This window comes from Artemia franciscana, chromosome 2 (assembly GCF_032884065.1).
Source record: "Artemia franciscana chromosome 2, ASM3288406v1, whole genome shotgun sequence".
NCBI classification, from domain to species: domain Eukaryota; kingdom Metazoa; phylum Arthropoda; class Branchiopoda; order Anostraca; family Artemiidae; genus Artemia; species Artemia franciscana.
This window is the reverse complement of record NC_088864.1, coordinates 6,913,374-6,931,232: the sequence shown is the minus strand read 5'-3', so window position 1 is coordinate 6,931,232 and position 17,859 is coordinate 6,913,374. Positions and strand designations below refer to the sequence as shown.

The window sequence follows — 17,859 nt, the reverse complement described above, 5'->3', positions numbered from 1 at the left end:
TCATTTGCTTCTAAATACTAGTACTACTAACTTCTTAGCATTTAACTCCAAATCCTTCTTTTCTAAGTAATCTTTTATTAAATCTAATTGCTTCTGAAGATTCTCCCTACTATCTGCCACTACTACTATATCATCCGCAAATAACATACATGATAGCCTGAATCAATCCAAAGATACAAATGGGGCTCCATTATCTTTCATAAAACTGTCTAAATCATTAACAAACAAGGAGAAAAGCTTTGGGGATAAAGTGCATCCATGTTCCACACCCAAATGAGACGTAACCAGTCTAGAAAATTTCCCCATCACCTTTACAACAAACTTCACCCTCCCATATATAGCTGCTATTATCGCTACAAAACAAGACGCCAAGCCTATTTCTAACAGGCTTTCAATTAACAACCTCCTGTTTACCGAGTCAAAAGCACTTCTCAGGTCTAAAAAGGCTACGAATAGCCGACCATTTTTCCCTGTAGCATATTTCCGTCTCAATATTTCCAAAGTAAAAATATGGTTAACAGTGCTGAACGTCGACCTGAATCCCGCTTGTACTGGACTCAGTATTTCCTCTTTATCTAACCAATCTCTTAGCCTAAATTCCAAAACCTTACGAAATAGTTTACTTACCGCATTCCCCATAAAGACAGACCAAAAGTTTTCATGTAACATTTTATTGCCTTTCTTAAAAAGAGGCACTGCTACCGAAATGTCCCACGAGTGAGGCCATCTCCACTACAAACGAGAAAATCAAGGCCAACATAGGCATTATAGTTGTCCTTCCCAATCTCAGGACCTTTGTACATATACCATCTATTCCTGGACACGAGTTACCCTTCATCTTTTTCAACTGATCCCAAATTTCTTCTTCAGATACAGGCCTAATTAAATCGTAATCATTCTGCCTTAAAGGGTAATTCACCCTCCCTAACTCACTATCATTTGACCCATTCAAATCATTCGTCCTGACATATTCAGACTCCCTCTTTTAAAAATAATCTGGCCACGTCTCAACTGGCGGGACATCTCCTCTTATTCCCAGGCCCTGGATTGAACATTTAACTACCGACCAAAACTCTCTAGGGTTTTTCACACCGTAAGCTCTCTTAATTTCTTCATTAATCTCCTTCTGCCTCTCTCTCTTTTTAAGTCTTTTAACCGTATTATAATTTGACTTTACTTTTCTATATTCAGATAGCCTGCAGAAGTTTAATTCCTGATCCGATGGGTCCGTTGCTTTAAGCAGCCTAAAACTCCGAATTACCTCTTCCCTTTTCTGCTTACATTCCTCATCGAAAAAACCCTCATCTTTTTTGGCCACCCGTCTTCTATCCTGTACTAAAGGCCTGATGCTCTCATAGATTCTATCTATAATTACCGAAACTGCTTGATCCATTTCAGCTGGTTCTGAAAAATTCAAAATCGAGTGGCAACCATTTTGAAATTCCTCACTTTCTAGTTTCTTTTTAACCAATTCTTCTTTCTCCTTGACTATGCAAACTGGTTTTCGTATTCTTACCTCACGCATAGACCATTCTTTTACCCTTTCAGAAAGTCGAATACACCCTTTGTCGAATACACCAACGTGTTTCAAAACCATGAGGCAGCCATAGAGCGTCCGCAACTCTACCGATAATGCCTTAAAGTCTTTTTGTATGTCCGCTTTATCTTTCAGACGTAGAATTGAGGTAGAATCAAAATCTGTTAGGTTTTTTCTTTTTTCATTACTTTGCTTAAATAAAGCACGACAAATTCAGAGAAGTTCTGGAGGGGTTTAATGAATTACCGTCATTTTCTACCTAAAATGTAGTTATATAATATTTGAGCTACAACTTTTGAAATAGTAACAGATGTAGAGTTTTGGTTGGAGGAGGGTCTACAGATAAAGAATAAAATTAACGTTCTTTCATTAAGTACATACTGTTAGTTATGCAAAGGATGTCATGCCCCATTTCCTTGGGGACCAAAAAACGTTCTGTAAAATCAAAGGCATAACCACTCGTATTCTTAAAAAAAAATTGAAGTAGCAAAAAATATAAATAATAGAGCAAGTGCATTGTTAGGAAAAAGGATTATCTGCCTCCAAGCAGATTAAATTGTAGAAAAAAGTTATCAAAACGTACAATTTTTTAAATATTTGCACCCCATTGAAACCACTATTTTAGAGAAAAAGATTCTTAGAAGAAACATTGCATAGCAAAGGGTCTTGAGTTTCTTTGAAATTCATAATTCTAGTAATGTCATTTCATTTACTTAAGAATCAGCTTGGTGGGTGGTCAAGAATAGTATTTTTTGGAACGAAGCATCATAAAAAATCTGCAAATCCTTGAGAAATGTCATTTTCCCAAACATTTTTCTTCCTTCATACTTTTGTTTAAGATAGCTTCCAAAAATCAGGAGGGAGTAAGGGCAGAGCATGGTCTATGAGGGGAGGGGGGCGGAGTGTTCCAGTCCATCTAAGCAACTATAACCTCCACTTAAACAGAAATGAATTTGAGCCCACTGCGTAAATTGATGACAAACTAACATTATCGAAATATTAAAAATAACTAGTATACATTCCAGGGAAGTTCGAAGAGATACTATATAAAAACAAATAGCGTATTTTTTGGAAAAAGGAACAGGAAATGAAAGAAAATAGCCGTAAAGAATAAAAAGATGGCAATACTTGTGTGCAAAGACAATTTTTCTTTCCCTTAAAAGAAAAACTGTTCTGTTTTTGCTGAAAGTGCTACGATAGTAATAGACTTTCTTAAACATGCTACCCGTGGTCTAGCATAGCAATTTCCTGCACTTACTAAAAAAAGAGCAGAAACAGATATCCTGTTCCATGATGACCTGTTCTGTTTCATTCAAGTCCTGTTAATTTTTTCTATTTCTGCAAAAAAAAAAAAAAAATACAACCGAAAAGTGTCCATGTCCATGCTCATTTATTACAGAGTTGTGTTCTTGCTTCGAAAACAAGATTAAAAACATGACATCAAGAATTAACACAACAAGAACTGTTTCTTGTCTGATATTCTTCTGATTCTGAAACATTATCTGGGATTTTTTTCATGACTTCAATTCTTGAAAAGTTCATGGCCTTTTATTCTTCAAAACTTCATTGTTTTTGATAAACTTCCTATGAGCCCCCAAAATCAAACTTGAAATCTAAGCAGCCCTGCCTCACTTGTCTAATATTCTCTCTAACGTTCAATTTGGTATAACCGGTATATTCTCTCTAACATTCAAACTTTCTGTGAGCCCCTAGAATCAAACTAGAATTATAAGCAAACCCCGCCTCATTTTTTATCTAAAAATCTTTCTAGCGTTCAATTGCGTATAACGGGTATATTCTTCAACATTCTCTCTAACGTTCAAACTTCCTATGAGCCCACAAAATCAGACTTAAACTCTAAACGATCCTGCCCCATTTTTCTAATATTCGCTCTAATGTTCAAACTTTCTATGAGCCCCCAAAATGAAACTTGATTTCGAAGCAATCCCGCCCCGTTTGCCTAATACTCTATCTAACTTTCAATTGGGTTTTATTTGGTAATTTAATTTGGTAAACTTAACAACTAAGCTGTTAAATTTAATGCATTAGATATTATGGATTGCATTATGCATTAGATATTTTAATGCATTAGATTAATATGGTACTATGTAAACCTGGATTGCAATTACTGCTTTTAGATTTAGCTCAGGTCTTCATAACAAGCCACAATCCAGCGTCCCTGCCTGCCCTTGTATATCCAAAAAGAACAAAAAGACATTTTAAATTTTTTTACTTTTTTTTAAATTATTAAGTCTGCTCGTCTTGAGTTAGACTCGGTTGTTTATTATAATATATGTTTCTTTTGAGTTTCATTCATTTATTGATGGTTTCTGGTATTTTTATGCTTGGAAAATGATTTGATTTCGTTTCTTCTCATTTTTGGTTTAATGTAGCCCTTTACTTTTATTTGACAAACTTATTTTGCGGAAAATACTTTTTAATTAATTGCTACTCTTTTTTGTTGTCATTGACTTTCCCATGGAAAAAGTAAAGCATATTTTAAGTTGTTTTTTTTTATCTATAAGTCTCCGTAGTTTGGCTTGATATTTATGTGTTGGGGAAAATTATCAACAGTTTTTAAAACACACGCCCTTTTGAAAATCTGGACACACAGAATATGATTTGAATTAGTTATAAACCTTCTTAATTTGACCTGAAAATGAAACTTAATACCATTCTTAAAACATATATCTATGCACTTTGACAATCTGGATACACAAACTGTTTTGATTTAATTCAATTGTAGAGCAAGAGCAGTAATAGTAGTAACCGTGAAAGTTTCAACTCAATGCCCTCAGTTGTCTTTGGGATATTGCTGAGACATCTTCTTGGTAACCAGCATACACAGTGTCTTTTGATTTAGTTTTAAAGCATTTACAATACAAATTATCCCAAGAGACATAGTTAAAAGACCATTCAACTAAGCCGAACGGAATGACTGTCTCAAAATTTTGACTGGATGTGATTTAAGAAATAATGGGCATGAGAGGAGGGCATACTACCCACAGATTACTTTTGGCTCTTAGAAAAAGTACTAGAACTTTTCAATTATGATCAAATGAGCTCCGTGAAAAGTATCTATGATATTGCTATCTATGACAATACTGCCCTGCCTATGATATAGCTTATATGCCCTTTTGAAAACCCTCGAGAATATAGTCCTTCCATTTAGTTGAAATTTCCCTAAAGGTTCCCTTAATAGCCTGAGCGTCATTAGTTACAGTAATCGCAGTAGTAGCATTAACATTAGTATACACATATTGCCTTCTATTTAGGTCAGAATCCAACGCAGCTCACTCAGAAAGGCCCAACTTACCGATGAAAGTCGTTTCTAAGATATTAATTTATCCCCCTCCCCCTTTCAACATCCTACATGCTGATGGTTTGCGTTGATATCGATCAATATCCGTCAAAATATAAATTGAAAGTTTTCCCTTTATAACCTTAGCTTGCGCATTATAGTATTATTAGTAGCAGCATGCAAATAATACATTTGGTTTTCTTCAACATCCCCCACACGCCGTATGTTTCAACTGAATACGCGAAACCATTCTTGAAATATTAATGTTACGACCTCTGGATAACCTGAATGTGCATAGTGTGATTCCCCAAATTTTGGTTTAATACCCTTAGCTTGATAAGCAGTAGTAGTAGCAACAGTAGTAGAATTAATAATAGTAGCCTTAACTTTCGTAGCAGTAGTAGCAACAGCAGTAGTAATAGAAGCAGCAGTATCATAGACTGCGCAATAGTGCTTCCTAAGTCAAGGGCGATTTAGGCACAATGTTTGTTTTTGGAGGGGTTTTAATCCAGGGCAAATCGTTTCGAAGAAGCTGTCGTAAAAACTTCAAAAAGTGCTCATTCGAATGGAAATCGAAGGCTGGTGCTCTTTTCAACAGTCGAAGTTTTTTTGGGGCAACTAGCCCACTCAAACTACCACCAATTCCCCTAACACATCCAATCAAAATTTTAAGATGGCCGGAAATTATGTCTTTGAGGGTGACAATCCCCAAACAGTCCTCAGAACAAGGGTTGTAGGCTGTCCCCTGGGAGCGAATAAGTTTCTTTTAGAGAAAGGGTGGTCATAGGACCTTCGAAGGGGGCTCGTTGGATTGGTAATCAGAAGTACTAGTGCCGTTTTTAAGATTCAAAGTGATAGGAGGGAAGATGACTCCCCCTTCCTCACTCTGTCTCTTATTTTCGTGAAATGAATCTGATAGAAATTTTGAGAAGGTCATTTGTTGCCACAGAAACTTCCAACAGGGATCATTCGATCGAAAATTGAAGGGCTAGTGCCCTTGTTAAGTCAAAAGTGATTGGAGGGCGACCAAACCCTTCCGAGGTCCTTCACTACCCCAAACAAATCCAATCAAAATCTTGAGATAGCCATTTTGTTTAGCGGATTCAAACGGTCTGGAAATTATATCCTTGAGGATGACAAATCCTCACAACCCTTAGGGCAAGGGTTCTAAGTCATGCCCAGAAGGCATATAAAGTTTTTGTGGAAAGAATGGTCATAAAAACTCCAAAATGGGCACATTTGATTGGAAATCAGAAGTTCTAATGCCGTGTTTTGAGTCAGTGATTTAAGGGCAACCCCCCACACGTAATTTCCCGAAATGCATCTGATGGAAAATTTGAAACGACTGGTGTCCTTTGAAATGGCTATTAGTCAGAAGTGATTCGAGGGCAACAAGCCTCCCCCCCCCCCCCCTACGCCCATCAATTTCCAAAACACACCGGATAAAAATTCCGAGAGAACAATTTTGTTCAGTGTCGTTGAAAGACCTGGAACTCATGTCTTTGAGGGTGACCCCCCTCCACGGCACAAAGAATGGAAGTTATGCCCAAGGGTCATATAAAAATTTTTAGGGATGGGCGGTCATATAAACTTCAGAGTTGGTTCATTGGATTGTAAATCAGATGTTCTACAGCCCTTTTTAAGAGTCAAAATGATCAAGGAGCAGCCACCACCACATTGTATTTTCCCCAAATGCATCCGATAGAAACTTTGAGACAGCCATTTGTTCGATAACAGCCCAAATACCATATAATAGAGCCTTTGGGGTTGATAGAATCTCCAAAAGTCGGGGGTAAGGGTTGTAAGTTATGCACCAGGGGCATATAAGGTTTTTATAGAAGGGGTGATCGTGGAAATTTATTAGAGGCTCATTTGATTGGAAATGTATAGTTCTAGTTCCCTTTCAAGAGTCAAACATGATGGAGAGCAACTAGCCCCCCAAAGCGTATTTAGACTGTTTCCCCGAAACACACCTGATAAAAAATTTTAAGAGAGCTATTTTGTTCACCCTTGTAGAAAGGTCCAGTAATTATGTCGTTGAGAATGTCGGCCTCCACACAGTACTTATCAAGACAAGAGCTGTAAGCTAGACAATTCGTTCATTGTTTGCTTATAGTATATGTTACTGAGAAACGTATGCTTGTTTGACCTTTACTTTCCAAAACGATGAAAAGCATTCGGGTAAGCCTTTCAGAGAAAATATTTAGGGGATTTTTAAATCAAATCACAACATGTTATGTGAATACGTTTTGTCAAAAGGTTGTAACAAAGGAATACCTGAGTATATTAATTTAGAAAATTCAGGAAATGATAAGGAAGATGATCAAACACGCAATATCTGCATGCTATCAATACCATTACAACTACCACGACTACTACTACCACACTAGCCTACTCCATAAAGAGAAATTTTAACTAAATCCAAAAACGCTATTAGCATGCACATTGTCAAAATAGCTTATCTCAAAAATTAATTGGAGTATTAAGTTAGAACTTTCGAGGATTACTTAACGGGGAAGATCGCTTCACCACCAGGCAATATGTGTATATTAATGTTAATTTTCTGTTACTGCCACAGTTACTGCTACTTCTACTAATCCTGAATTCGACCTGAAAAACAAAACTTAATGTCGTTTCCAAAAGATTCTATCCATGCTCTTTGACAACCTGGATACACTTCCACAACCTGGATGAATAATATTTTATATCTCTTCATTTTTTCTATAAAAATCCATATTGGGCTACTATTTGCATGTTGATTAAACTTATTCAATAATTTTTAATCCTAACACAAACAATATTTTTTAAATTAAATTTCATAACTCCTGAAGTCGACCTGAAAATTAATATTTTATATCATTCCCAAAAGATACTATCTATGCTCTTTGACAACCTGAATATAATTACACTCTTTTTATCTAACTAAATTATAAGAGCATATATAGTAATGATAGCCCCCAAAGCTTCAACTCAAGACCCCCAGTCGTTGTCGACATATTGCTGAAGTGTCTTATTGGCAACCATAAACACAATGCATTTTGATTTATTTTAAAGCAAAATTTTGTTTTAAAGTATAATGGACCATTCACGTAATTATTGGGGGGGGGTGGACATGCCTAATATCCATAGACATGTGTTTGCTGGACCGTTCTACTTTGTTGAACAAAATGGCTGTATCAAATTTTAGACTGGATGCGTTTGGAAAATGAATGGGCCTGAGAGATAGGCTGCTTGCCCTCCAATCTCTTGAAAAGGCCACTAGAACTTTTAATTTTGAATCGAATTAACTCCTTAAAAAGTTCCAATGATATTTATGGCTATTATAGAGTGGTGTTACCTATGCTATTGTTTATATGCCCTTTTGAAAACCTGCACACCTACAGTTTTTGGTTTAATTGGAACTCCTTCTAAATGTTCCCTAAAGCTTTCACCTAAATACCCTTAGCGTCATTAGTTATAGTAAATGTAGTAATAGTATTCGAAGAAAACACATTATGCTTTCTGACTAGTTAAAATCCACCACAGCTTACCCTTTAAGGTCCAACTTAAGAATATAATCACATATTGCTTTGTCACTTTTTTTAAAGCCCATATGCTTATAGTTTGTCTTAAACTAGTCCAAAATCTGTCTAAATATCAAACAGTTCGTGGTAACGAACTGTAGTAAGGAGCGATCCGGCTCAATAGTAACCAAAACTCTAAAAATTTGAATTTTGATATAAATAGCTACATCAAAAGAATCGCATTTTAATGCTGATTTTAAATATATCAGTTTCATCAAGTTTAGTCTTAGCCATCAAAAGTTACGAGCCTGAGAATATTTGCCTTATTTAGGAAAATAGGGGGAAACACCCCCTAAAAGTCGTAGGATCTTAACGAAAATGACACCATCAGATTCAGCGTATCAGAGAACCCTACTGTAGAAGTTTCAAGCTCCTATCTACAAAAATGTGGAATTTTGCATTTTTTGCCAGAAGACAAATCACGGGTGCGTGTTTATTTGTTGTTTTTTTTTTCCCCAGGGGTCATCGTATCGACCAAGTGGTCCTAGAATGTCGCAAGAGGGCTCATTCTAACGGAAATGAAAAGTTCTAGTGCCCTTTTTAAGTGACCAAAAAAATTGGAGGGCATCTAGGCCCCCTCCCACGTTCATTTTTTTCCCAAAATCAACGGATCAAAATTTTGAGATAGCCATTTTGTTTGGCATAGTCGAAAATCTCAATAACTATGTTTTTGGGGATGACTTACTCCCCCACAGTCCCTGGGGGAGGGGTTGCAAGTTACAAACTTCAACCAGTGTTTACATATAATAATGGTTATTGGGAAGTGTACAGACGTTTTCAGGGGGATTTTTTTGGTTTTGGGAGTAGGGTTGAGGGAGGGGGCTATGTGGGAGGATCTTTCCTTGGAGAAATATGCCATGGGGGAAAAAATTCAATGAAAAGGGCGCAGGATTTTCTAGCATTACTATAAAAAAAAAAACAATGAAAAAATAAACATGAAAACGTTTTTTCAAATGAAAGTAAGGAATAGCATTGAAATTTAAAACAAACAGAGATTATTACGCATATGAAGGGTTCTAAAAATACTTTAGCATAAAGAGCGAGGTATTTAGGAGGAGATAAATACCTCACTCTTTATGCTAAAATATTTTTAGTGATTTCAACTATTTATTCTACGGCCTTTTTGATTCAGGGGTCATTTTTAAGAATTGGAACAAAACTTACGATTTAGTGTAAAGAGCGAGGTATTAACGAGGGTACAAACCCCCTCGTACACATAATAAAAATATAAGAATATAAAAGTTTGTTACGTAAGTTAATTCTTAAGTTACGTATATTTTTTACTAATAAAAACATTCGTTGAATATTAAAAGTTCTAGTAGCCTTTTTAAGTAACCGAAAAATTGGAGGGCAGCTAGGCCTCCTTCCCCACCCCTTATTTCTCAAAATCGTACGATCAAAACTAAGAGAATGGCATTTAGCCAAAAAAAATTAATATACTAATTTCATTTCAATAATTTATGTGCGGAGAGCCAAAATCAAACATGCATCAATTCAAAAACGTTCAGAAATTAAATAAAAAAACTAGTTTTTTTAACTGAAAGTAAGGAGCGACATTAAAACTTAAAACGAACAGAATTTACTCCGTATATGAAATGGGTTGTCCCCTCCGCAGTCCCACGCTCTTTACGCTAAAGTTTTTAGTTGTTTTAAAAAGTAGAATTGTGGCAAAGAGTCAAACTTTAGCGTAAAGAGCGTGGGACTGCGGAGGGGACAACCCATTTCATATACGGAGTAATTTCTGTTCGTTTTAAGTTTTAATGTCGCTCCTTACTTTCAGTTAAAAAAACTAGTTTTTTTTATTTAATTCCTTAAAAGCTTCACCTTAATACTCATAGCTTGGACAGTAGCAATAGTTGTACTAGTATCAATATCAGTATAAGCACAGAAACCTTTGGTTTCTTCAACATTCCCTTCAACACACACTGAAAGTTTCAGCTTATTACAATCAACCGGTCCTGAAGCACTTCTGATACGTGAAGCACTTCTGAAGCACTTCTTGACAACCAGTGTGGGCATGGTTTTTCGAATAAGTTCCATACATTTTCTATATATCCCAAATTTTCGCCTTAATATCCTTAGTTTTAATTGTAGTAGTAGCAGTGGAATAGTAGTAGTCTAAGCTTTAGTGGCAGTAGTAGTAATAGAAGTAGTAATATTACCGACAATAGTAGTAGTAAGAGTAGAAGCAGTAGCATTAAGATGCAAATACTTTCTTTTGGTTAGTTCAACATCCGTTATTAAGTCCATTTAGATTCAACTTCACATACCAAACTGTTCCTAAGATATTCCTGTTATACCCTTTCGACAACCTGCATAAAGACGGCGTGTTGTGATTCAGTTCACCTTCCCCCTCAAAATTCCCTGATAATTTCACCTTCATGCCCTTAGGCATAGTTATAATAGTAGTCACAGTAGTAGTATTGATATTATTAGTATTAGTATTGAATAGCGGTACTACTTCTAGCAGCCGTAGTATAATATTAAATACAAAAAAACAAGTTTTTTCAACTGAAAGTAAGGAGTGACATCAAAACTTAAAACGCACAGAAATTACTTCGTATATGAAAGAGGCTGCTTCCTCATCAACGCCCCGCTCTTTACGCTAAAGTTTTTTACTGTTTTAGAAAGAAGAATTGAGAGAAAGAGTCAAACTTTAGCGTAAAGAGCGGGGCGTTGATGAGGAAGCACCCTCTTTCATATACGAAGTAATTTCTGTGCGTTTTAAGTTTTGATGTCACTCCTTACTTTCAGTTGAAAAAACTTTTTTTTTGTATTTAATTTCTGAACGTTTTTGAATCAATGCATGTTTTGATTTTGGCTCTCCGCAGAGGAATAATCAAAACGAAATTTGAATATTTTTTTTTTGGGGGGGGGGGCTAAATGGCTTTCTCATAATTTTGATCGAATGATTTTGAGAAAAAAAGAGCGAGGGCGAAGCCTAGTTGCCCTCCGATTTTTTGGTTAATTAAAAAGGCAACTAGAACTTTTAATTTTTTACGAATCTTTTTATTGGTAAAAGATTTACGTAGCTTATAAATTAGCTTACGTAAAGAACTTTTGTATTCTCATGTTTTTATTACATATATGATGGGATTCGCCCCATCGTCAGTACCTCGCTCTTTACACTAAAGCTTAAATTTTATCCCAATTCATTAAGAATGACCCCTGAATCACAAAAGCCGTAGAATAAATAGTTGAAATTACTAAAAATACTTTAGCGTAAAGAGCTAGGCATCATAAGGAGGTGAGCCCCTTATATGGGTAATAATTTCTGTTTGTTTTAAGTTTTATTGCTGTTCCTTACTTCAAGCTGAAAAAGCTTTTTCACATTTATTTTTTATTTTTTTTTAAATAATGCTAGTAAATCCTGCTCTCCCTTCATGGAAGTTTTCTTTTCCCATGACAAATTCTCGATGGAAAGTTCCCCCAGCATATCCCCCTCTTCTCAACCCCTCCCCCCAACCAAAAAAATCCTCCTGAAAACGCCTGTATACTTCCCAATAACCATTACTATATGTAAGCACAGGTCAAAGTTTGTAACTTGTTGCCCCTCCCACGGGGACTGTGGGGGAGTAAGTCGTCCCCAAAGACATAGTTATAAGGTTTTTCGACTACGCTGATCCGTTGACTTTGGGAAAATAATTAGCGTGGGAGGGGGCCTAGGTGCCCTCCAATTTTTTTGGTCACTTAAAAAGGGCACTAGAACTTTTCATTTCCGTTAGAATGAGCCCTCTTGCAACATTCTAGGACAACTGGGTCGATACGATCACCCCTGGGAAAAAAAAAAACAAAAAAAAACAAAAACAAAAAAACAAATAAACACGCATCCGTGATCTGCCTTCTGGCAAAAAATGCAAAATTCCACATTTTTTGTAGATAGGAGCTCGAAACTTCTATAATAGGGTTCTCTGATACGCTGAATCTGATGGTGTGATTTTCGTTAAGATTCTATGACTTTTAGGGGGGTGTTTCCCCCTATTTTCTAAAATAACGCAAATTTTCTCAGGCTCGTAACTTTTGATGGGTAAGACTAAACTTGATGAAACTTATATATTTAAAACCAGCATTAACTGTTTGATAACCACGAACTGTTTGATAAACTTTTTATTCCATTTTACAACAAGAGCTAAGAGCTCATACGGCATGAGCTCTAGCAAAATTCGAAGAATCAATAGATTGATTGAAAAGGAAAATCAGAGGCTTAATCCGGTCGGGGTTTTAAATAAGAGCTCTGAGACACGAGGTCCTTCTAAATATCAAAATTCAATAGGATCCTATCACCCACACGTAAGTTAAAAATACCTCATTTTTTCTAATTTTTTCTCTCCCTTCAGCCCCCCGGATAGTCGAATCTGGGAAAACGACTTTATCAAGTCAATGTGTGCAGGTCCCTGATACACCTACCAATTTTCATCGTCCTAGCACGTCCAGAAGCACCAAACTCGCCAAAGCACTGGACACCACCCCCCTAACTTCCCAAAAGAGAGTGGCTAAAGCCCGGTTACGTCAATCAAGTATCTACGACATTTGCTTACTATACTCACCACGTTTCATCCCGGTACTCCACTTTAAGCGTTTTCAAAGATTACTGGTTACCCCTCCAACTTCCACCAATGTAACCAGATCTGGTCTTGATTTAAAATAAGAGTTCTAAGACATGATTGCCTTCTAAATTTCAAATTTCATTAAGATCCGGTTACCCGTTCTTAAGTTAAAAATACCTCAATTTTTCAAATGTTTTCGAATTAACACCCACCTCCCCCCCAACTCCCCCAAAGAGGGCAGATCCGTTCTTAAAAATGTCAATCACGTATCTAGAACTTGTGTGTATTCCTCCCACCAAGTTTCATCCCGATCTCTCCACTCCAAGCGTTTTCCAAGATTTCCGGTTTCCAAGATTTCTCTTTACCCCCCTCCAAACCCCTGTGTCCACGGATCCGATTTCAATTGAAAATAGAGGATCTGAGACATAAAATCTTTCTATTTATCAAGTTTCATTCAAATCCGATCACCCATTCGTAAGATAAAGGTACATCAATTTTCACGTTTTCCAAGATTTCCGGTTTCCCCCTCGAACTCCCCCCCAATGTCACCAGATTTGGTAGGGATCTAGAATAATAGCTCTGAATTACAAGATCCTTCTAAATATCGAAGTTCATTAAGATGTGATCACCCGTTCGTAAGTTACAAATACATAAGTTTTTCTAATTTTTCCCAACTACCCCCCTCCCAAACAGAGCGTACCTGGTCCGGTTATGTCAGCGACGTATCTTTGACTTGTGCTTAATCTTCCCACCAAGTTTCATCCTGATCTTTCCACTCTAAGCCTTTTCCAAGATTTCGGGTCACCCCCCCCCAACTCCCCCCAATGACACTGGATCCGGTTGGGATTTAAAATAAGAGATCTCCTTCTAAATATGAAACTTCATTAAGATCCTATCACTCCTTCGTAACTTAAAAATAACTCATTTTTTCTAATTTTTCAGAATTAACCCTCCTCTCAACTCTTCCAAGGAGAGCGGATACGTTTTGGTTAAGTAAATCACATATCTAGGACTTGTGCTTGTTCTTCCAACCAAGTTTCATCCCGCTCCCTCCATTCTAAGCGTTTTCCAAGATTTTAAGTTTCCCCTCCAACACCCCCCAATGTCACCGGATCCGGTCGGGATTTAAAATGAGAGCTCTGAGACACGATATCCTTCCAAATATCGAATTTCATTAAGAATCGATCACCCGTTTGTAAGTTAAAAAATATCTTATTTCTTCTAATTTTTTCCGAACTAACCGTCCCCCACTCCACCCCCCCCCCAGATGGTCGAATCGGGGAAACGACTATTTATAATTTAATCTTATCGGATCCCTGATATGCCTGCCAAATTTCATCGTCCTAGCTTATCTGGAAGTGCCTAAACTAGCAAACCCGGGACCGACAGACAGACCGACAGAATTTGCGATCGCTATAGGTCACTTGGTTAATACTAAGTGCCATAAAAACCAGGAAAATACTGACATGTCATCTACAGGAATCTCAAAGTTGGTCGGCAAACATTTTGCGAAATGGTACCACAATGTTCCCTTTGGTCAAATAAAGAGCATGAAGATACTGACATGGCAAAACGAAATATCTATCTCGGTTGGTAAATGCAGCGGTTTTAAAGACCAGTTCAGTGATTTTACGGTTGGTGCCACAGATTTCCATCAGGTTATAGAACATGAAAATACAGATACTACACCTAATGGAATCTCAATCTCTATAGTTAAATCTAGCGGTACTTGTGTCGTGAATTTACAGACGGTGCCAAAATTGTTCATTTGGTTAAATAAAGAAAATAAAAACAATGATATGATGTGTACCATAATTTCAATCTCAGCCGGTAAATCTAGAAGTTATAACTCGTGCAGTGATTTTACGGACGGTGCCACTATTCCCTATTCGGTTATATAAAGAACATGAAAATAATGACATGACGTCTACCAGAATCTCAATTGGTCGGTTAATGCAAAAGAATATACCAAAAACGTGGCTTAGGCATGGTAAAGTGAACCAGTACTGTTAACATCTTTCCACAAAAAAAATTGTCCAGTTTGGCCTGCAGAGGAACTTGGATGAAAACGTCTGTCTAAGGGGATCTGTTAGTGATAGTGATACAAAAAAATCAAGTAGTGCTATGTCAGGGTACAGTGAGGTCTTTGTTGCAAAGTCTTTGGCCTTGATTGATGTTGCAAATGGTTTAATTGGTGAGCATCGTTTTGACAGCACATCAAGTAATCAACAAAAAGACTCTGGAAATTGATATTACCAGTATGTGTGAAAGCTTAGGTGAAAACCTAAGAGGACTTAGAGTTTTGTCAGTAGCTGACACACACAAAAGACAAAAAAAATTATCCTCTTTCGAAACACAAAAAGTTAAATTGTCGTGTAGATCACGACCCAGAACAGAGACCAATCCTGCTTAAGGAGGGCCAGAAACTTTATTTGCTTAATATAGGTCCTAACCAGCCGTATCTTGACGCTTTGCTGGACCAGAAAAACGCATCGATGAGCAACAAACACCAAAACAGAATGAACACTGGTTGGTAAAACAATACAGGTACCCCGAGTGTATCGTCAGCAAGGACCGTGTCCACTGCTCCGTATGCATGCTGTTTCAGACTGGGCCAAAACACTAAAAGACAAAAGATACGTGGCTTGAAAATGGAGAGTGCTTTTGAAACAAGATGTTAAGCCGAGGGACAAAGAACCCTGGTAAGATGAAAGAGAAATTTGAAAGCGCTGCTCATTGGTCAGCAGTAATTAATGTGGCAGTTTATAGAAAACTCGAGCACGGCATTAAAAACATGTTGGATGATAAGACCAAGGCCTTGAAAAGACAGCAAGATTAGGAATAAATTGAAAACTGACGAGGAATCAAGGATCTTATGGATATAGTAAGAACATAGAAAACAACAGAATGCTCTTTGTGGTGCAATTGATGAGAGCGACGGAAATTTCCGTCAAATTGTTAACCTTGTTGCACTGCGATCCATATTTCAGAAACTGGTTGCGAGAAAAAACGAGCATTAACTATATTAGTGATGTTTTGCAAAACCAAATCATTGAGGTACTGGGTAACGACATCAAGAGCACAATTGTAACTGAGGTGAATAATAGCGGTGCGTATTCGATTATCGTAAATACCCCTCCAGACTGTGCGCACGAAGAAAGGCTTGTAATTTGTGTCAGATGCGTCAACTGCGACGACAACATCCAGGAGAGACTTTTAGAAATGGTACCCGTTGCGCGCAGAGCCTGTTTTGATTTTATTCTGACACTTACGCTCATGCGCCAGGTCATGTTCAGGGCGAAGGTTCTTGCAGAAACGTTGCACACTGAACACTCAGATCTGATGGCTACAAATGAAAAATTTTGGGCGACACGCCATACCTTAGATTCTCTCCACGATGACTCGGATTATATAGGGAGGCAAATTGAGGCAGTAAGAGCAGTAGCGGAAGAATTTGGTTCATTAGCTAACAACGAGTTCCAACTTAAACAGCGTCCTAGACGCCTGATCGTCATTCAAAGGCAGCAGCTTATTCTGGACCCACCCGCTAAAGAACTGGAAATAGTTCTATGCTAAGGAGCTCTGCGGTGTCGTTAGAGCCCTAGTGAACGGCTTGTATGATGCAAATTACGACAACTCATCTTTTCTGGGGAAGCACACCAAAGTTGACAGGGAAAAATGGATGACAGCTACGACAGCCCTTCCTAATTCATGAATATGTTTCCTGGAAAAGGTTTAGATCCCGCAGAGCTGATGTTAAACCTAAAGGCTTTCAAACACTTTTTTTGCTAGGTCTGAGGTTGAAAGCAACAAAGTCATAAATCGCACCACCTATTCCGTGAAATTAATGCTGTCAAATCAATTCTCCCGACTCTCTGGTTAGTTTACCAGTGGTTTGCGATAGCGCCAACAACAATAGTCACAGCAGAAAGAAGTTTTAGCAAATTGAAAATGGTCATGACACGTTTACGCACAATGACGGACGATGACCGTTTGGATTACCTTATCTTGATGTGTTGCGAGACTAACTTTACGGACAAGCTGAAACTCGACGAATTACTGAAATTCTGGCTGTCTTCCAAACTAAGACGTTTGAATTTTTTCTTTAACCTGTGTATCTTAATTTAAATTTGCTAATTTATATAAAGAAGATCTTCTGAGATCTTCTTTATATAAATCATATTATTCCTTTTTTCCTAATATATTGCTCCATTTCTTCACAAGGTGACCATATCGTTGTCCAGACACTTCTTATGGAAAAAAGAACTAAGCAGCTATTCTTCTTCAGATTATGGGATTCTTTAGTCTGAATTTGCAATCCCGAGTTTTGTATTAGAAATGGGCATTATGTTAAGTATTGGTGAAAACAGTCGGTATAAATGATCAGCCAGTTGGCAAAATGAAAGACCCCTCCCTCAAAAAAAATTGGCTAGTAACACCCCTGGTAGTATTAACATATTGCCTTTTGGTCAGTAGAAAATCCCTCTCATCAAGCCGTAGAGATTTCAACTTAATGCTGTTAACCATTGCTGATATTTCCTTTTGATAACCTGTATGTTCGTATACTTCTTAAAGTTTTCACCTCAATGATCTTAGCCTTACAAGTAGTTTCAATAGTAATAGTCAAACTCAAAACGAGCAAAAATAAAAATGAATAGAGCTGATAACCCCCATGTTTTTTCAAGACCAGAACATAGTTTTCACGTGACTGAAAACCAAATACGTTTCAAGAAATTCACTTTTTTTTACTTTCATAAATAACAAATTATCAAAATTTTAATGACTAAGTTCAGTATATGTCAATTAAACTGACAATCCACGGTCATTTCTTTTTTCAGTAAAGCGGAAATTATGTTTTGGAATTGAAAAGAGATGGTGTTTATCAGCCCTACTCACGTTAATCTTTTCTCG

The 17,859-nt window shown here is 37.1% G+C and overlaps 1 protein-coding gene across 6 annotated transcripts in view; it reads right to left on the bottom strand.

Annotated features, from left to right (window-relative positions):
- The window catches only part of LOC136036890 (zinc finger protein 239-like), a 52,331-nt gene that overhangs the window by 8,553 nt on the left and 25,919 nt on the right, over positions 1–17,859 (bottom strand). For 3 of the 6 annotated variants that reach the window (XM_065719270.1, XM_065719256.1, XM_065719262.1), the window contains exon 4: positions 7,346–7,448. The exons of the other annotated variants lie outside the window; for them this stretch is intronic. In XM_065719270.1, coding sequence (XP_065575342.1) covers positions 7,346–7,448 — 103 coding nt within the window. The remainder of the gene's footprint in view (positions 1–7,345; positions 7,449–17,859) is intronic. 6 annotated transcript variants of the gene reach the window in all.